The following is a 23,115-nucleotide window of genomic DNA, read 5'->3' as shown; positions in this document are numbered from 1 at the left end:
AGGAAACTAATTACCTCAAAATTTTTAAGTTGATAAATCAATTTCTTTAAGCCGAATACACTTAAATATTACACGTTTGAGTTAAATTTTTGTTATATTTAAGTGTATTCGGCTTAAAGAAATTGATTTATCAACTTAAAAATTTTGAGGTAATTAGTTTCCTCAAATTTTTTGAGTTAAATGAACTTATCCGGTTTTACAGTGAAGTGATAGGGAGTTTTAGAGATTTTACAAAGGAGCCATATGTTAAACCACCATCAAGTGTTATGTCATGGTTTTACTGTCAAGCGCTAAAGTGAAATCAGCAACCTTACTGTGAGCAGTCTTAGAACTCAATAATGTTATGTTTTGCAAGTTTTCCAGTATTTAATAAAGTTTGCTGGGGTTTTTTGTTTTGTTTTGTTTTGTTTTTCGCATAGTCAGGGCTGGCCTGTCCATTAGATCATGTCACCTGAAATCATTCATTGTTGGTAAATCCCCTGTAAACCTTGCACTGTATATTGTCTTCTTTGTGGCAGTAAGTAGAAGCATCCTGTGGTTTGAGGCTGAGGGCAGATGTAGATCTTTCTGAATTACGAGAATGGAGTGGTTGAGATGAAAGCCTCTCGCACACAGCTCTACCATTTAACCAGAAACTATTCAAATTGTTCAGTCTCGCAACAAAACACTCGCATGCAAGCCATACTAACACCCAGAGTCATAGCACTCAACATGGTGGAGCGAGCTAGTTAATACACACGGCTTTAAACCTGCAATGTTAAAAAAGCACATTTAAAAAGATTACAGTAAAAATGTATTTTTGAGTGAACATAATTAGCAGTAGCTCTTGAGTGGTGTAAAGGTAATGGGTTTGCCTTGAAGTCCGGAGAATTCGAATCCTCACACGACCTTTGTGTTTGATAACTGAGTTTGTTCATCTTAACAAACTTAGATGGATAAACAGTACCAATACATTATAATTTGAATAAATAAACTGTACTGTGGACCAGTACAGGAAGTGATAAAAGGTAAGCAAGTGTAATGTGTTAGGGGAGATTTCATGACTGCAAGATGAAGCTTCCGCCAATGGACATGACACAAGCGTGAAACACACACTCGCACTAACACACACAGAGACACACACCCACTCTCACACACACATAGAACCACAACACACCCACTCTCACTGAGAGACACAGAAAGAGCCACAACACACACCTACTCTCACACAGACACAGCTGGAGTGTATGTTAGTACTTTACACTGCCACACACACACACACACACACACACACACACACACACACACACCAGTCAAACTGCATATGCGACCAGTTGAAAGAGGTTAAACAGTTTTCATGCCTATTTTCTTATATACATTACCGGTCAAAAGTTTAGACACACACTCTATTAATTTTTTTCCGCCACATTTTAGAATAATAATAAAGTCATCAAAACTCTGGAGTAACACAAAAGGAACTATGGGAATTATGTTGTAATAAAAAAAAAATCCAAATAAATAAAAATATTTAGTATTTTAGCGTCTTCAAAGTAGATGCCCTCTTCGCCTAGAATTTCCAGAAATGTATTCTTGGCGTTTTCTCGACCGATTTCTTGAGGAATTCCCCTGAGATGTTTTTTAAACAGTATTAAAGGAGTTCGCACCGACGCCGGACTCTTATCGCCTGCTTTTTGGAATATTTCGCTCCGAGTCGTCCGTTTAAAAATATATTTTTATGTATTTAAAATATTAGTTTTCTAATGAAAGAAATGAATACGTCGGCACGATTATATTTTTGTCTACGACACCGATTACAAACATTTAATCACACACCTTCAGATGTGTTAGATAAGCTGAGACTTGCAATCTATAAGTCCTTACAGAAGCCCTAAGCAGCCATGAATTATTATGTTTTTTTGTTTGTTATTTTGTTGTTTTCTTTGATGTTGACTTAATTTTCTCATGATCTCGACATAACAAAAGTATTTTTACTAATGATATATATTTGTATATATAATATTCTAAGCATTAGTATGTAGGCAGGTATAATCTCCAAACAACATGTACACTACTGTCATAAAAAAGAGGCAATTGGACACAACACACAAATGTGCACAGTACACTGTAAGCTGCCATTAAGGAGTACAGTTTATTTTTCCATATGTATTACATCTTCATATAGACAAGGCCACAAACTATGTACAAGAGACGTTGCATGTATTTTCTCTAATGAGGAAATAAAAGTAAAGGAATAAGAGGAATTATTTTAAACATGTCATGTGTTTGAATCATTTATGTTATGTATTACAGTTATTTTTCACATCAGAGTACACACACTCATCTGATGAGCCAGCTTTCCATTTTTCATCTTTGGCTTTCCTCTTGGAAAATTGCAAAGCCGCGTAATTCAGTGTTTCAGCATCAGATTCCTGGGGATCAATTCCGGGGGATAAATAAAAAATATACTATACTACTACTATACTATACTATACTACTACTACTACTACTAATAATAATAATAATAATAATAATAATAATAATAATGACAATATAAATATTAATACTACTACTAATACGACTACTACTACTACTACTACTAATGATAATACTAATAATAATAATACTACTACTACTACTACTACTACTACTACTACTAATAATAATAATAATAATAATAATATTAAGGACAATATAAATATTAATACTACTACTAATACGACTACTACTACTACTACTACTACTACTACTACTAATAATAATAATAATGACAATATAAATATTAATACTACTACTACTACTACTAATGATAATACTACTACTACTACTACTACTACTACTACTACTAATAATAATAATAATAATAATAATATTAAGGACAATATAAATATTAATACTACTACTACTACTACTACTACTACTACTACTACTACTACTAATAATAATAATAATTATTATTATTATTATTATTATTAGTAGTAGTAGTAGTAGTAGTAATAATAATAACTATTATTATTTTATAATTTATATCAATGTGCAAAGCTGAGCAAACAGACTGCATAAATAAAATGTAAATAAATAATAGCTGTATCTGTATATAAACATAACAGAGTGTAAAGTATGGTATGTAGTGCATACTTTACTGAATTTATACAATCTACAGCACAAAGTGTTTACTGATCTGTACACGTACCTGCCTCGTTCCTGGAGAATCTTCTAGAGAAGCTTTCACTATTAATACAGAAACACAATTATTAGACTTTTTGATAACTGTATTAAAGTAATTACTTTCTGATCACAAAAGCACTTACTTTTATCACATTTTCTTCTCCTCAGTATGAAAAAAGTGAGAGATAAAATCAGAAGTGCGCACAAACCCAAAGCCGTTCCCAAACCGAGCACTGTCGAATGTAGAGATCTGATCATTTCTGCTGCTGTTCATTCATATTACACACATTTATATTAGTACAAATGATTTTCATGTGTAATTATTCTTAATTCAAGATAATTAACAATGACGTATATAACATCTTACCTGTTTTCTCGTGTGTGTTCATGTTAGTGTTGTTTCCATGCAGTGTTGGTTCACACACCACTGAATTATCACACAGAGCTGGTTTAGATGTTTCTGATGAAATAGTAACATGATCACCTATAAACATTTATCATGATTCACTAAAAGTCTGTAACTCAGTGTTGTTGAATCCATTTTAATGCAAATTCTACCTTTAAGTTTTAAATAAGTCCCATTTCCAAACACAGCGTATGGAGCTGTGGTGGCGCAGTAGTACACGGCTTCGTCAGACTGAATGATGTTAGAAATGGTCATATTGAAGCAGTTTGAAGATCTTTTCACTTGAAAACGAAGATTTTGGAATTCATTGAAAAACGTTTCTTCAGAAGATTTATGCACTCTGCTCATAATCCGAGGATGTTGTCTGTTTGGCTGCTTATACCAGATAACTACCCCAGCATCTGTTCCAAAAATACAGCACTGTAGAGTAGCCGAGTCACCGATATCCACACAGAGTACTTTATCAGGCTGATGAACTTCTGGCACTGTGGAGGAATATGAAAAATTCCTACGAGGTTGGACTGTATCTAGAAATGCAAATGCATTAATTAGTTGAATTTAATCCATATCCATCAATAGTTTATAAAAAACATATTATTATTATCATAAAAGTATACCTGTACCACTTAATAAATATTTATTTTAAGGCTTAAGGTGAATTTGTTTTTTTTGTTTTTTTTTTTATGTCTGGTAATTAGAAATCATCTCAAAAAAGCAAGATATTAAACATGATTAAAAAATTTGGCAATGTTACTTACACATAGTGCAGAAGATCGAAATGAAAACCCAGATACCCGTCATCTTATGTATTCACACTGAACAGAGTGCACATCGCACACGGTTTGCATTTATCTTATAGGCAGTCTTTACTGAGCATGCTCCAAAATAAGACATGTGATTGGTTCTAATAAATGAAGGAAGAAAAAGACATGACACCCCATGCAGTATTCTCATCCACCCACATGTCACCCACATTTCCACATTTCTGTTGTGCTGTACTGTCAGTTCAAACTGTCATGACATCTCTGTTGTGATGGGAAAAATGTAGAGTATACATACCATCGGTTATAGTCCAATTAACCATGATTAAACAAAATAAATCAAACTGAAGTAGGGTATTAAATGTGCAGAGGAGAATCTAATCCACTTGCGCTTAAGAACAGAGCTGTTAAAGAAATGAGAGAAGTGACGGATGTGTGTAGGACAAAAAAAAAAAAATCTACATCAAAGACTCAGAGTATTAGCGCTATTACACTGGAGAGACTGACACACACTAGTCACAGTGATGTCATTGACCAGTGAAAGACAAATGGACGGAGGAGTTTGTGGATCATGAAGGCAAGAATGATCACACACTCTGGATGGGTCAGTGTTATATGAAGACAGTGTTATACTAAGTATAATGGAGCTTAAATATAGGCCTGTAAATGTTAAACCTGCACTGAATTGCCGCTTATATGGTACTTTATATTTTAATTGATGTATAAGTATTTATTAAGTATAACAGTTTATACCTGAGAACCCAACTTCACCATACATTTAATGTACTTATGACTTGTATTGATTTTTTATTTTTTTTATCACATTAAATGAGATTCGATTGATTTCAGATCTCACTGGTCGAGAAATTCTTGCCACCTAGTGGTTAAAACTGGTGTGTGCTTGGAGCATCATTTTCATTTGAAGGTTGTGAGTTTAAATCCTAGCGCTGCCATCTGTAGGGTCCTGAAGTGTGACCCTTTAATATTTACTAGATCATGTAGATCACTATATATTCAATGTAAATACAGTATGGAAGGATCAATTGGCTATAGATTGGAATTCAGTAGATTTTTGGCCTAATATCGGCTGATATTTATTCGAATGCCTGTACGGTGAATAGAACAATGACGTAATCAGTGACGCCAAAGTGAAGGAATGTATTGTGGTGTATAATAAGAAATGCTCAATTGTTCCTGAGCTCTAGCAAACACTTTACACTCACATAGACAACATGAAAAATTAAGATACCTCATTATGACTCCAGACATACAGTACATATATGGGGTCCTGAGATCAGTCCCATATTCCATGTTAAGTGTAACAGCTCAGTGGATCAATCTGAAATTCATGATTAATACAGTAGTGCTGAAAAGTGCTGAAACAGTAACACAGTCATGTGATTGGCACTTTGTTCTGTAGGTCTTTGTTAAAAATAGGATCATGCTTTATGTTTAATTACTGTAATGATTTTAAGTGATTTGGGGATGATTTACATATTTACTTATATTTTACTACAAACAGCGTTAAACTGACTATACTGTAAGTGTGAACACTATATATTAAAAGGGTCAATCCACATATGGTCTCGCTGCCTGAGAAGAGATGTGTTGTGGTATCCGGCCCGCACGCCAGATTGGTAAGTAATAAACATGCAACTCACTGTATGGTACTACAACTCATCCATCCATCCATCCATTTCCCTTATTGCTTATTCTACACAGGGTCACGGGGAAGCATGGAGTCTATACCAGGGGACTCAGGACACAAGGCAGGGGACACCCTGGAGGGGGTGCAAACCCATCACAGGGCATAATTACACACACATTCACACACCATGGACAATTTGGAAATTCCAATCAGCCTACAATGCATGTATTTGGACTGGGGGAGGAAACACTATACACACAGGGTGGGGGCAGGGGTAGAACCCCAAACCCCAGAGGTGCGAGGCAAATATGATAACCACTTACCACTTAAAACTTTTATTATTTTTTTTCGCATAGCCATGGATAAAATGTGTCAACTGATTTCAGTTATTTATAACCTTTGATATTTTCCCCCCAAAATACTACATAATGAACAAAATATCTAAAATACATGTGGTGTCTGTTTTATGTTATTAAGATAGACAGCACACGTGAAATTGTGAAATTATTAGATTGTAAAACTCAAACACAAAACTTTGTTGTTACACGTTTATTATTCTGTAACACAACTTAAAAAACAAAAAAAAACAACAAAAAAAAACCCCACAAAGTCAGTTGAGACGATTGTTAAATATTTGTTGTCTTCATAAATACAAAGGGATATTCATTGCACATCAGAACACTTTCACACTGAGAGGATGAACATCACTCCCAGCCGAAGTTTGCCACATCAGTGTACAGAGTGTCTCCTCTCTCTCTCTCTGTCTCCTCCATTCCTCTTTCTTCTATCCAGATAGAGAAATCCATCACAGCGTAATGTTTATCATCTTCAGCCTCAGTGTGGAAATAAACACATCTGTTTTATTTATTTATTTATTGATTGATTGATTGATTGATTGATTGATTGTTTATTTATTTATTCATTTATGTAGATTTCATTATTAAATATTTGAATGCGTTCAGTGCATATATGTACAATATCAGGCACTCACATGCTCCACTGGGAGTCGTACAAGTTGTAAAAGGAGTTGTGTTGTTCGCGGAAGTATTCATATCCCTGCCAAAATATTTTCTATTACTTTATTTGTAAACTTCATAAACAAACCTTTTCAAAAAATCTTTTATGTTTTGCTTTAATGGAATATCTGTTATTTGCACGCACAGCTATAGAAGTTTCCTTTCACGCCAGTCATCGTCGTTGTCTTTATCGGTGATATTACAATCAATCATTATTGTAATGTATATGTGACCAATAAAGACTCATTTATTCAAGACTAAATATTCAATAAAGACTATAAATTAATATAAATATATTAAACATTTTATTTTTGTGAAAAAATACAACAAAAAAAAAATCACAAAATTTGTACAAAGTGCAACAAACAAGTTTCACTGCGTTTATTTTCTTTAATCAGGTACGTCATAATAAAATATTTTTTTAAATCACTTATCTTAATGTAAGATTTCAAACATGAAGGTATGGGGAGTGATGTAGATATAGCTTTACACATTTCTACTGGAGTAAAAATTGTTATGGATAATTAATGTTACATATTAGAGATTGACTTCACATATTGTCACACAATACATTTGTATGTCACATCAGAGTACACGGAATCCTCTAATGAGCCAGTTCTCCTCTCGCAGAACTGGAAAGCTGCGTAGTCCAATATATCAGCCTGAGACCCCTGAAAGAAGTATTAATAATAATAATAATAATAATAATATTAATAATAATAATAATAATAATAGAAAAGAAGTGCAGCTAAAGTAATACACATACCAGCAAACTGACTATAAATTACATATAGACCAAATATATAAGATAAGATAAGATAAGATATGATAATACTTTATTAATCCCCAGATGGAGAAATTAGGGTATGTGTAGTGTATGAACGTAATAGTAAATAAAGAATTTACATATTTAGGAAATTATGCATAGCAAAAGTGAACATATTGTTATGTGTAGGTGATTCTGTATAGTAGTATCACATCTACAGTATATAATACATACTTTATTAACTTCATACAATCTATAGCAAAATGTGTTCACTATTCTACACACATACCTGTCTCATTCCTGGAGAATCTGCTAGAGAACTGTTCACTACAGAGACAGAGAAAAAAACAAACACTTATTAGTCTTTCTGGTTGTACTAAGGTATTTCATTTTTAATTAATCTGATACAAAGTCACTTACTTCTTGAGTTTTCACATTTTCTTCTCTTCAGTAATAAATAAGTGAGAGATAAAATCAGAAGTGCGCACAAACCCAAAGCCGTTCCCAAACCGAGCACTGTCGAATGTAGAGATCTGATCATTTCTGCTGCTGATCATTCGTATTACACACATTTATATTAGTACAAATGATTTTCATGTGTAATTAATCCTAATTAAAGATAATTAACAATGACGTATATGACATCTTACCTGTTTTCTCGTGTGTGTTCATGTTAGTGTTGTTTCCATGCAGTGTTGGTTCACACACCACTGAATTATCACACAGAGCTGGTTTAGATGTTTCTGATACAATAGTAACATGATCACCTATAAACATTTATCATAATTCACTAAAAGTCTGTAACTCAGTGTTGTTGAATCAATTTTAATGCAAATTCTACCTTTAAGTTTTAAATAAGTCCCATTTCCAAACACAGCGTATGGAGCTGTGGTGGCGCAGTAGTACATGGCTTCGTCAGACTGAATGATGTTAGAAATGGTCATATTGGAGCAGTTTGAAGATCTTTTCACTTGAAAACGAAGATTTTGGAATTCATTGTAAAACGTTTCTTCAGAAGATTTATACACTCTGCTCATAATCCGAGGATGTTGTCTGTTTGGCTGCTTATACCAGATAACTACCCCATCATTTGTTCCAAAAATACAGCACTGTAGAGTAGCCGAGTCACCGATATCCACACAGAGTACTTTATCAGGCTGATGAACTTCTGGCACTGTGGAGGAATATGAAAAATTCCTACGAGGTTGGACTGTATCTAGAAATGCAAATGCATTAATTAGTTGAATTTAATCCATATCCATCAATAGTTTATAAAAACATATTATTATTCTCATAAAAGTATACCTGTACCACTTAATAAATATTTATTTTAAGGCTTAAGGTGAATTTGTTTTTTTTGTTTTTTTTTTATGTCTGGTAATTAGAAATCATCTCAAAAAAGCAAGATATTAAACATGATTAAAAAATTTGGCAATGTTACTTACACATAGTGCAGAAGATCGAAATGAAAACCCAGATACCCGTCATCTTATGTATTCACACTGAACAGAGTGCACATCGCACACGGTTTGCATTTATCTTATAGGCAGTCTTTACTGAGCATGCTCCAAAATAAGACATGTGATTGGTTCTAATAAATGAAGGAAGAAAAAGACATGACACCCCATGCAGTATTCTCATCCACCCACATGTCACCCACATTTCCACATTTCTGTTGTGCTGTACTGTCAGTTCAAACTGTCATGACATCTCTGTTGTGATGGGAAAAATGTAGAGTATACATACCATCGGTTATAGTCCAATTAACCATGATTAAACAAAATAAATCAAACTGAAGTAGGGTATTAAATGTGCAGAGGAGAATCTAATCCACTTGCGCTTAAGAACAGAGCTGTTAAAGAAATGAGAGAAGTGACGGATGTGTGTAGGACAAAAAAAAAAATCTACATCAAAGACTCAGAGTATTAGCGCTATTACACTGGAGAGACTGACACACACTAGTCACAGTGATGTCATTGACCAGTGAAAGACAAATGGACGGAGGAGTTTGTGGATCATGAAGGCAAGAATGATCACACACTCTGGATGGGTCAGTGTTATATGAAGACAGTGTTATACTAAGTATAATGGAGCTTAAATATAGGCCTGTAAATGTTAAACCTGCACTGAATTGCCGCTTATATGGTACTTTATATTTTAATTGATGTATAAGTATTTATTAAGTATAACAGTTTATACCTGAGAACCCAACTTCACCATACATTTAATGTACTTATGACTTGTATTGATTTTTTTTTTTTTTTATCACATTAAATGAGATTCGATTGATTTCAGATCTCACTGGTTGAGAAATTCTTGCCACCTAGTGGTTAAAACTGGTGTGTGCTTGGAGCATCATTTTCATTTGAAGGTTGTGAGTTTAAATCCTAGCGCTGCCATGTGTAGGGTCCTGAAGTGTGACCCTTTAATATTTACTAGATCATGTAGATCACTATATATTCAATGTAAATACAGTATGGAAGGATCAATTGGCTATAGATTGGAATTCAGTAGATTTTTGGCCTAATATCGGCTGATATTTATTCGAATGCCTGTACGGTGAATAGAACAATGACGTAATCAGTGACGCCAAAGTGAAGGAATGTATTGTGGTGTATAATAAGAAATGTTCAATTGTTCCTGAGCTCTAGCAAACACTTTACACTCACATAGACAACATGAAAAATTAAGATACCTCATTATGACTCCAGACATACAGTACATATATGGGGTCCTGAGATCAGTCCCATATTCCATGTTAAGTGTAACAGCTCAGTGGATCAATCTGAAATTCATGATTAATACAGTAGTGCTGAAAAGTGCTGAAACAGTAACACAGACATGTGATTGACACTTTGTCCTGTAGGTCTTTGTTAAAAATAGGATCATGCTTTATGTTTAATTACTGTAATGATTTTAAGTGCTTGGGGATGGTTTACATATTTACTTATATTTTACTACAAACAGCGTTAAACTGACTATAAGTGTGAACACTATATATTAAAAGGGTTAATCCACATATGGTGTCACTGCCTGAGAAGAGATGTGTTGTGGTATCCGGCCCGCACGCCAGATTGGTAAGTAATAAACATGCAACTCACTGTATGGTACTACAACTCATCCATCCATCCATCCATTTCCCTTATTGCTTATTCTACACAGGGTCACGGGGAAGCATGGAGTCTATACCAGGGGACTTAGGACACAAGGCAGGGGACACCCTGGAGGGGGTGCAAACACATTACAGGGCATAATTACACACACATTCACACACCATGGACAATTTGGAAATTCCAATCAGCCTACAATGCATGTATTTGGACTGGGGGAGGAAACTCTGTGCACACAGGGTAGGGGCAGGGGTAGAACCCCAAACCCCAGAGGTGCGAGGCAAATATGATAACCACTTACCACTTAAAACTTTTTTTTTTTTTTTTTTTCGCATAGCCATGGATAAAATGTGTCAACTGATTTCAGTTATTTATAACCTTTGATATTTTCCCCCCAAAATACTACATAATGAACAAAATATCTAAAATACATGTGGTGTCTGTTTTATGTTATTATGATAGACAGCACATGTGAAATTGTGAAATTGTTAGATTGTAAAACTCAAACACAAAACTTTGTTGTTACACGTTTATTATTCTGTAACACAACTTAAAAAAAAAACCACAAAGTCAGTTGAGACGATATATATTGATTTGGGGATAATTTACATATTTACTTATATTTTACTACAAACAGCATTAAACTAACTATAAGTGTGAACACTATATATTAAAAGGGTTAATCCACATATGGTGTCACTGCCTGAGAAGAGATGTGTTGTGGTATCCGGCCCACACGCCAGATTGGTAGGTAATAAACATGCAACTCATTGTATGGCACTACAACTCATCCATCCATCCATCCATCATTTCCCTTATTGCTTATTCTACACAGGGTCACGGGGAAGCATGGAATTTATCCCAGGGGACTCAGGACACAAGGCAGGGGACACCCTGGAGGGGGTGCAAACCCATCACAGGGCATAATTACACACACATTCACACACCATGGACAATTTGGAAATTCCAATCAGCCTACAATGCATGTATTTGGACTGGGGGAGGAAACTCTGTGCACACAGGGTGGGGGCAGGGGTAGAACCCCAAACCCCAGAGATGCGAGGCAAACATGATAACCACCTACCACTTATAACATTTTCCGCATAGCCCTGGATAATTTTTAGATTGTAAAACTCAAACACAAAACTTTGTTGTTACACGTTTATTCTTCTGTAACACAACTTAAACCCCCCCCCCCCCAAAGTCAGTTGAGACGATTGTTATATATTTGTTGTCTTCGTAAATACAAAGGGATATTCATTGCACATCAGAACACTTTCACAATGAGAGGATGGACATCACTCCCAGCCGAAGTTTGCCACCTCACTGTACAGAGTGTCTCCTCTCTCTCTCTTTGTCTCCTCCATTCCTCTTTCTTCTATCCAGACAGAGAAATCCATCACAGCGTAATGTATATCATCTTCAGCCTCAGTCTGGAAATAAACACATCTGATTTATTTATTTATTTATTTATTTATTTATTTATTTATTTATTTATTTATTTATTGTTTTGTGTATTTATTTATTTATCCATTTATTGTTTATTAATTAGTTTATTTATTTATTTATTTAACAACGATGGAAACATATTCATTTACAAGAATGTGCAAATTTTTACATTACATGATCAATTATCAATTGCCTTGCAATATAATTTAAGCCAATTTTTCCGTCTGTTTAAATTGACACGAGTTAAAGACTACAGATGTGTTCATGGTGCTTCCCCGTGATGGAAAATGTATTGCTTTCTCTCGGACTGTTACAATGCGATGACCCTGGAGACTCCTTTCATAAACATTAAATAAACGTCTCCTCGCAGAAAACTTCACCAAATCAAAAACTACCTATTTTTTAAACCAATATACAGTATACTACATCTAACGCCTGCAATACAAATCCTTGTGTAAATTGTTACTATAGAAACAATAGCATATTAGAACTGTCAGAGCTGTTCTTATAGAAAATTAACTATATAGATTGTATAACAGATATCATATAACAATATTGTTCTTTTAACATAACCGGAGCCAGAAAAGTGTTTTTTTTTTTTTTTTCGACAAGTGCAGAAAGCTGACAGACCTCAGGTTTTTACCTGCTCGTGTGTTCGTCCATCCCGCTGTGTGGCTTGTCGTGTGTGACAACAATGCCCTGAAGTCACCAAATCTGGATTAAATATAGAAATAAAATGGAGGTGTAATATTCAATGAAGTACCAAATCTGACAGAAATGAACATGCATATTGCTGTCATTAAATGAAATGCAATAAAGCTGATTCATTCCACAGTGGTTTTGAGTCTGAGTTCTTGATTCTGATTGGTCAGAAGTGTCGTTTAGTTTACTATAACAGCAGCCCTGACAAATAATGGGTTTATATTATTGTGCTCATTCTAATAGGTTTTTGTTTCTATAGTAACAGCTAACTTGTGGGAATTTTCTGTATATGTTAGACACGCCACGTAATATATAAGACTTACAATAAAAAAAAAATATTTTTTTTTTTAAATGTGTTGTTTAACAAAGAAAATCATTAACATTTATATGATGAAGGCTTCCTAAAAGAGGTGTTTATCAAACATTTATGGAAGGAGTCTCCAGTGTCAAAGCTTTGTAACAGTCAGCGGTAAAGCTGTAACTTTAAGTTTTCCGACTTTGGAAAGTCTTCACGGCCGAGAAATTTAAACTCTGCAACTTAAAATGAGAAAAAAGAGAGACTGGTAAGACAACCGTTTCCTCTAGCAGCACCAGAAGTAGGTGGAATAACAAGAATTAATAATCAGTGATATTGACGTTAAATGTAATTTGTTGGGAAATTGCTGTAGTATAAGAGGAACAATACACTCTAAGACATGCTGTTAATTTCCTATTTATAATTTACAAAATACATAATGAAATATTGTCTAAACTATATCTCCATTGACCGAACAGTAAAATGAATGGAACGTACTTACTGTAAAAACGTTGACCAACCTCTCTGTGCGTCTTCATACAAATCATGTAGATGTTAATGATTATGGAAATGCATAAAGCTTCAGAAAGACAGGTGGCGATGGGAATGCACATGTTAGAGCTAGGTTCAGTGTTGTCTGTTGAAAAATAAGTTTTAGAAAAAACGTGATGCTAGATATATTTTGTGATTAATGACGATGTAGATTTCATTATTAAATATTTGAATGCGTTCAGTGCATATATGTACAATATCAGGCACTCACATGCTCCACTGGGAGTTGTTGTAAAAGGAGTTGTGTTGTTCTCGGAACTATTCATATCCCTGCCAAAATAATTTTCCATTACTTTATTTGTAAACGTGATAAACAAACCCTTTTGTTAACCCACAGTTATAGAAGTTTCCTTTCACGCCAGTCATCGTTGTTGTCCTTATCGGTGATATTACAATCAATCATTATTGTAATGTATATGTGACCAATAAAGACTCATTATTATTATCATTACATATATTTTGCCATTTAGATTTTAAGAAATGTTTTAAATATGTTGCACAGAGTTCTACAGGGAACTACAAGCACATCAGAGATGCAAATCACCGTCAGTGATTACTGATCATCTGTAACATCTGTAATTCCAGTTATTACAAATCATCGGTTAACATGAAGTATATAATGCAATATAACTCCGGAGGAAATGATACTCACAGTTGTAGCTGACCGGTGGAGGAACAGGACGGAACTGTGCCACCGTGCAAATGCTGTGCTGAGTGTCTGGCTCATATAGCTGTAACCACAGCGTGACCACATCCTTTTATATTAATACACTCTGTGTAAAGGGTCAGTGTGAACAACACAACTGTTTAAAATCATGTACACATTCTACTCAATACATTTTATTAAATTCAGTACACATGCATTCATTATTATTATTATTATCAGTAGTAGTAGCAGTAGTAGTAGTAGTAGTAGTATGCAACCTATTTAAATATTAATTTAAATATATTAGCATAGGTTAATAGATAATATGAACATTTTACTCAATATACAACAATTGCTTTTTCATTGTCGTATTCTTCTTCTTTGTCTTCTCCCTCTTATTATTATTATTATTATTATTATTATTATTATTATTATTATTAATAATAATAATAATAATAATAATAATAATAATAATATTGTATGCAATATTATGCAATAGTGTATTTTTTTAATCATATGTACAGGATAATAGTGGTTCATTAAGCAAATATATATTGCTATAGACATATTGTTAAAATATATTCCAAGTATAAATGTTAGCATGTAGGATGTTAGGATATAAATGTCAGATAGGAGTGTGAGAACAACTTTATCTACTAAAGGTTAAACACGTTGATGTGTATTATTACATCATGTTCATTGTGGTTGCATCATTTTGCGCAAGTACCTGTTCCCACACATTGCTGCGCTTATACAGGAAGACTAACAATAGCTCATAAGTAAAGTCTGACCACACCGACTACACCCAACATCAGCTCTGACCAACGGTGAAGTGCGTTCAGCCTCTCCAGCCTCTAATTTAACCCTTTTGTTTCAGTGAAAATAAATAACCAGCCCTTGTGATTGATGCGTGTGAAGCTGTGATCGGACATTTTAGACTGTCAGTCTTTAGGACCTGATTCTTAAACATCTCTGTCTGTAAACCCTTTTTACCCCCTGAGCAGGTGCACTGAGACCCAATCATAACAATGAAATCAGTCAAAACATCAGCTGACATCAAATACATGTTTATTTTGGGTCTGTGCGACTCTCTTTGTACTTGAACGTACAGTAGGCTGACCAAAATGACCCACAGCATCATCTGTATACACAAGCTGTGCACAGATATTCTAAAAATACATAGTTTGTTGGCATTTCACATGACATTTTGCACGTTCATGACGCTAAATGAGGAAATGTCATACAATTTCTTGTAGAAATAGAGAAGTTAAACAATATTTCAGATAACTATTATATCAGGGATTGTATAATCTGTTATAATAACACATGTACAAATGATTTATCATAATTGCACTGGTGCTTTGCTTGTTGGTCTGTGGTTCTGCATCCTGTAGATTCAGTGTGTGTGTATGTGTGTGTGTGTGTGTGTGTGTGTGTGTGTGACTCAACTTAGGCCTTTTCCTCATATCAATGACCTCTAATGCTGAGATTATTATTCTCTCATTTCACATAATACATACACTCCCCAGCTCAGAAAACACCTGAGACAGCATCACTAAGTCATTGTTTAGCTTCAGCATTTTGGCACTTATTTGATGGTGATGTTGCGCATCCAGCTCAAAATACCTGCCTATTTTTCTCCACAATGAAGGGCCTGGCCGGATAGCTGACCTGATAGCCAATGTATGCGTATGAGACGTTAAGGTACAGATGTGGCCATTGAAAATGCACGTCAAAGGAAAAGGGATCATGCGGTATCATGCGGTATCGAGGGGAATCACGTACATGCTGTGGACACATGCAAGACAAGACCAGTAGGGGGCAGTCATGTTTCATTTGAACAAACACGGCTTGCTAGTATATAGAGTAGTTCTGCCAGGACATGTACTGTATACAGCATGTATTCTTTTACCAAGCAAACGGTGTTGTTTCTTGTACTTAAGCCCATGATCTGCTTGTGTTTGGCCCGCGTATCTGTGAACCTCTCTCAGAGCCATTTTGCAACAAGCAGCAGAGCACAATAAACATTGTCGGGCCTGAAAAAAAATGGTGTGTGTGGTCGGTTAGATTTAAGAACAAATATTACGTATGGCTTACATAAAAAATATTACGTTTCTCATCAACACTTATGATAAACCTAAGTTCAAAAAGTTTCTAATTACAAGATTGAATTATATAAAGTCTTGTAATTAGAAACTTCTTTAAATGATGTTTATCAATATTTTTTTCAGAACCAATCGGTCACACATTCCATTTTTTATTGTACCGTGTTCAGCTACAGTATGTTGTTCCATGCGCCACCTGGTGGTTATTGTGTGAAGCACAACAAATTAATTTAAATTCTAAGAAGTTTGCCTGCACGGTACCTCGTGATCACATGTGATGAATCGCATGCATTCTTAATCTGTAGCAGGCAAGTTCCTGGCACAAGGAAGTTTTGCCGCTGATACTGTGACAGGGTCAGGTAGCAGTCAATATCAAAGATCCACAACATTGGCCTAAATAGTGTTAGATGTTGATGGTGAAGGGAACGCCGGCAGCCAGGAGCAAATACCACAATGCAGATGCCACATCGTCAGTTTTTGGAGTGGGTATTGAACTCAAGACTGGTTCTTGTGAGGTGGAAGGAAGGTTCCCTTGTAAGCTGTTTACAGAAATGACCTTCATGACCTTCTGCACTGGATACTGCTGGGAAAAGAGCTGTTACTTATTCTGTGGCTTTTCTTTCTGTATGCTGTATTCCAATAGATCCGGTGGTGTCAGCTCAGGGTTCTGACTGGACAACGTCTTGAAGAACAGAGGAATGCAAAACGTTTAATATGTTTAATAAAACAAACAAAAAAAAAAACATTAATATGCAAGACTAAAAAATTGTTTAATTCTCCTTAAAAATTCTAACGTGCCTTATGTAATGCCACAAATTCTCTTTTGTGTATTATTCCATGCATCCAACATAATAATATACCCACAGAGAGATAGATAGATAGATGGATGGATAGATAGATAGATAGATAGATAGATAGATAGATAGATAGATAGATAGATAGATAGATAGATAGATAGAAATACAGGATTTATATAAAGTAACATTGTGTTTGTTTGTTTGTTTGTTGTTCATGTTTATGTCTCATGCTTATGTTTCTTGGACTCACTTCTAAACCACATACTAAATAGAAAGTCAAAACTTCTGCTACCATAGAGGATGTATTTTTATTTTTTTTACCACACTACTTACTACACTATTTACCATGGGGTTTGGGACACAGCCTTTATCTAGCCTATATCTTTTTTTTAGTCCTTGATCAGGATTTTTGCCGCTGTCCAAGGTGTTGAAACTCGAGTGAAGTAACAACGCAAGTTAATTGTCTTGAACATGTCACATAAAATACACCATCGAACGCCACTCAAAAGTAAACATTATTTTTTCAGGCTGTAATACTAAGATTTTCTGTGTTTATGTTCACCCCACACATTTCAAACATGTGAAACTAAACATCAGTGATGGAGATGATCTAGTAATTGATGAGCTTGGTGTGTAAAAGTGTTCAAAGCACAGATGATATCAAAGACATCAGTGTTCCCATTTACTACAAGTATTGTTCTAATGTCAGAGAGTCTTTTTAATGCTTTAACTTACATCTACCAAACAACTGTTTAAAACAACTGTTTTTTTACCAGTAGGTGGCAGCATCCAACTCTGATGCTGAAATTTTGTTAAATTATATAACTGAAGAAATTAAAATTTTCTTATAGTTTTCTTTTAAAGAATCTTAAATTAAATTTGTAATTTAGTGTACATATATTTAGTGACAATTATACATTTCTGTGTGTTTGACATTATTTTTTATATATTTTTGACATATTCACACCTCAATTATTGACTTTATAACAGATCATCAGTCTTTAGCGAATTTAATCTGTTTCAGGCCTTGACTTTACTGCATATATATATATATATATATATATATATATATATATATATATATATATATATATATATATATATATATATATATATATATATATTTATCTTTATTTACAACTTAGTGGAAGGTTCATTGAGTTCAGCTGCCCAGTTTATTGTTTATTATAATTAAAAAAGATAAAAATAAATAAATAGATTTTCAATGTGGTCTCAGACTTCTGCACTCCTCTGTACAAGATTTATTATTAATAGAACAAACGAAGACCAGCGATATTCAGTGGGGGAAATAAGTATTGAATGCATCAATATTATTTTCAGTAAATATATCTCCAATGAGGCTTTTCACATTAAATTTTCACCAGACTTTGGTATTAACTCAAGAAATCCGGAAATATAAAGAATTCACATTAAAGTCCATAAATAAAGTTATGTGTAATAAAGTGGAATGATACGGGAAGCAAGTATTGAGCACACTAAAAAAGCAGTTCTCCAAGGCCAGGTAAGGCAAGGAACCAGCTGAAATTCATAAGTAATTATACCCCCTATCTGTGCAAATTAATATCAGCTGGGTTAGTAAATTGATGGTCTATGAAAAGGCTTTTTGTTACCAAGGTGTCACACAAGAAACATTTCATGATGCGTAAAATTAAAGAGCTCTCTCAAGACCTCTGGAACCTTACTGTTGTGAAACATATTGATGGAATCGGATACAGACGTATTTCAAAACTTCTGAATCCTCCAGTAAACACCATTGGGGCCATTATCCACAAGTGCAAGCAACATCACTCCATCATCAACCAGCCACGCACAGGAGCTCCTCGCAAGTTTTCTGACCAGGGAGTCATAAGAATAGTCAGAAGTATACACTGTATATATACATATACCACTCTTCTGACATGTCAAACAATACTGATCTAACTGTTCAAGCAATAACTAGGTTATTAGTAGGGCCTTAAAATAAACTGCAATGAACTTTCCATTAGACATGAGAGTACACATAAACCACACTGAATTGGGTGAGATGTGGTTGGTTGAGACACAGTGTCATATTTTTTTCCATTTAAAAAAACCACTCACATGATATATTTTGGGGCGTGTTCAATCCAGACCAGCTATAGTATAAGTGAGCTGTGCTTCAGGCACATTCATAATCTGTTGATAAATGAGTCATTTAGAATGACCAGATTATGGATTTCAGTTTTGGTCTTTAGCACCATGTGTAAGTATTTATATATATATATATATATATATATTTTTTTTTTAAATATTCCCATTCTGTTTACTGGTTCCTTAGGATGATTACTAATGGATGATTAAGTGCCAAACTATATATCTAAGAAAAAAAAAACCTGGAGCTAATTTGTCTTCTGCAAATAATCTTAATTGTATTTATTGCATTCTTCACCTAATTAATGCATTTGTTGTTTTTTTTTTTTCCATATACAGGCCAGTCTGGTAGACTCTGGGTTACTGCACAATGCCCAGCTCTAGATGTTTATCAGTCTGATGAAAAGCTCAGTGTGGATATCGGTAACTCGGCTACTCTCCAGTGTTGTGTTTTCGGGATAGACGACGAAGAAATGATCTGGTTTAAGCAACAAAACAGAAAACAGCCTCAGATTATAGTCAGATTCTTTAAAACTGCTCGGGAAACGTTTTACAATGAATTCCAAAATCCTCGTTTCCGAATAAAAAAACACGGAAACTGCTTCAATATGACCATTTCAAACACCACGATGTCTGATGAAGCCACGTACTACTGTGCACTCGTGTTTGCAGACGGGACTCATTTAAAAATTAAAGGTAGGAGTTCTACTAAAATGAATGATGTGACTGGTTAAATGCAGTAAAATTTCATTCTTAATTACTGTTAGCATGTGAAGTAGTGAAGTGTTAACTGTTCTAGGTCACCTATATTTGTAGGTGAGCATGTTACCACTGCATCAGAAACATCTAAACCAGCTCTGTGTGATAAAACACTGCATGGTAAAGTCACGAACATGAACACACAAGAGAAAATGGGTAAGATGTTTTATCATCTGTATTTATGAATTGCTCATAATAAATAATTGTGTTTGACTGTGTTCATAACTGTATCAGAACTGACTATGATCAGATCTCTACATTCGACAGTGATCGGTTTGGGAACGGCTTTGGGTTTGTGTGCACTTTTGATTTTCTGCCTCATTTATTTCACACTGAGGAGAAGAAAACGTGATAAAAGTAAGTGCTTTTGTCATCAGATAATAATTATTTCATTATTTATTTAAAAAAAACACTAATAGGTATGTTTCTGTATTTATAGTAAATGCTTCTGTAGAAGATTCTCCAGGAATGAGACAGGTATGTATGCAAGAAATTATATTATAATTTTTTATACTGTATACTGTAAGAATAATTCTGTTTTTTTTCTTTAGATATCATTTTATTCACGCACGAGTCTCACTACTAATTGTCCTTCTTTTTATGTGAAATGTTGCTATATTCATACAGTATGCTGCTCTTTATATGTTCAAGATATAATTTATACAATCCGTTTAATGAGATTTGCACAACAATCCCAAGCTTTTAATTCTGATGCTAAAGTTGTTCTGTGTAGTTAGTGCGTAGAGTTCAGTTACCCGTGTTGTATGTTTATTACCGTAAGCTGGATTTCTCATTATCTTTTTGCATTATTATTATTATTTATTTATTTTTTTCAGGAATCTGAAGCTGAAACACTGAATTACGCAGCTTTGCAGTTCTCTAAGAGGAAAGCCAAAGCTGAAAAAAAGAAATCTGGCTCATCAGATGAGTGTGTTTACTCTGATGTGAATAGAACTGTAAGATGTAACATCAATTATTCATAACACATGGCACTATAACACTGCAAAATCAGTAAAAAAAATATTTCAGCAATTGAAAATATCTTGACTATATGCTATATTTTCCTATATTTTCATTGTGAGATTATAATATAACAACTACAGTAAAAGATTGTTAAACAAACATGTTTGCTAATTTAATTTAAAGCTTGGCAGATAATGTATCTGCTAACACATAAATTCTCAAAGCAAAATTGCTGTACAGAATAGTCCAAACAACAAAACAAACAAACAAACAAAAAACAGAGAAGCCTAGAAAGAAATGTTTATAATAATCTCATAGTAAGAAATATTATACAGATTTGCCTGTATTCAAGGTATTGTTTTTTTTTTCCACTTTCAGTGTGTAGCTCAACGTTTTTCTTCTGTTTACTTCTGTTCTGTTAAGATAATTGTCCTTTTTTCTTTTTCTTTTTTTTTCATCCGTCCTATTATAACAAAAATGAACATGAAAAATGCTTTTTTTTATGACTACAGTGTTGCACTTTGTGGAGATTCTGTGTATAAATTGTATGATTTAAACTTTTACAACAAATTTACAAATGATTTCATTAAAAAAAATATATATGCTCTTAAACATTTTTCCCTGAAAATTTTTGAGCAAAAGTAATGTTCCAATTTATTTCAAAAAGCATGTGTGTTGGACTTAAATCTTGTAAATGTGGTGCCCAGAACTTGGAATTAGTATTGTTCAGCATTAAGTATAGTACTTACTGAAACACATTTTACATTAACCAAAGTGAATCATCAAACACAAAGACAAAACCTTCCAGAAATTCAACCATAATAATATATGCAATTTATGTGCAGTCCAGGATTTTCACGTCACACTGCCCACAACTTAAAACCACTGTTCATTTATTAAGCATGGAGTTTTTTTGCACTATGTGGACCAGAATTGTATAATCGTAGTGGCACGTATGTCACCACCTTTGCTCTTACTGGATAAAGCAGTCTTGTCCCTGTGGAATAAAAATGAAGCCATCTACCGAAACAACTATTTATCCCTCAACCAGCTGATTCCCCTCTTGATCATACTAAACAATCTCCTAAGAGAGTGAGCATCATGATCGTTCAGTTCAATGGCCAAGAAATAAATAAATTCAACCACCCCAGAGTCCATGGAAGTGGACCAAACCAGTCTGCCTCCAGATGGTCCCAGGATGTGCCCTGATAATAAATAATGTAATAAACTGTATGTTCAGAGCTTTACATAATAACATGGTGTTTTGTGTTTTAAAGTGTACAGTTGGAATAAGAATAAACATTTAATTGTAAGCTTCTGAAGAGGCATTCAGCATGTCCAACAATGGCAGCATGGGCAGCTACAGATATACTGTTTAGTTTACTGCAGGCATTAAAACTGTTATATATTACACCATAATATTACAATATACTATCTCTGTGTCAGACAGATTCTCATACTGGAGGTATCTTATACAGCTGCTCACTACACCTCAGATAATGAGTCTACTCAAAGTAGAGATAAACATAAATAAACAACAATGAAATGTTATTGTTGGCATATGGGAGTATACAAGTAAACCACATTTTCCATTCATTCATAGAGTATTTGGTGCAAAACCAAACCACAAATATAGAGAATAAAATGTGGGGTAGATTAGAATACCATGTGCTACTTTATGATGTCTTTTTTTTTTTTTTTTAAACAACCAATCACATCATATTCTGGGGCGTGGTCAATACAGACCGCCTATGGTATGAATATAAATTCAAACTATGCTTCAAGCGCATTCATATTCTTCTGATAAATGAGATACAAACAGTGTGGAATTTCTGTGAAATGAACAATGACCAGTACCTGGATTTT

General features: G+C 34.2%; 1 protein-coding gene across 1 annotated transcript; it reads left to right on the top strand.

Annotated features, from left to right (window-relative positions):
* The first annotated feature begins 19,586 nt into the window (after nucleotides 1-19,586).
* On the top strand, nucleotides 19,587-22,278 carry LOC128611413 (uncharacterized). The gene is made up of 6 exons (XM_053630897.1): nucleotides 19,587-19,639; nucleotides 19,867-20,223; nucleotides 20,344-20,442; nucleotides 20,554-20,643; nucleotides 20,726-20,763; nucleotides 21,123-22,278. The coding sequence occupies exons 1-6, from the start codon at nucleotides 19,597-19,599 to the stop codon at nucleotides 21,267-21,269; spliced, it is 774 nt and encodes a 257-aa protein (XP_053486872.1). The 5' UTR covers nucleotides 19,587-19,596; the 3' UTR covers nucleotides 21,270-22,278.
* The last annotated feature ends 837 nt before the right edge of the window (nucleotides 22,279-23,115 follow it).

Source organism: Ictalurus furcatus, chromosome 8, assembly GCF_023375685.1.
Source record: "Ictalurus furcatus strain D&B chromosome 8, Billie_1.0, whole genome shotgun sequence".
NCBI lineage: Eukaryota > Metazoa > Chordata > Actinopteri > Siluriformes > Ictaluridae > Ictalurus > Ictalurus furcatus.
This window is presented reverse-complemented; position numbering and strand designations above follow the sequence as displayed.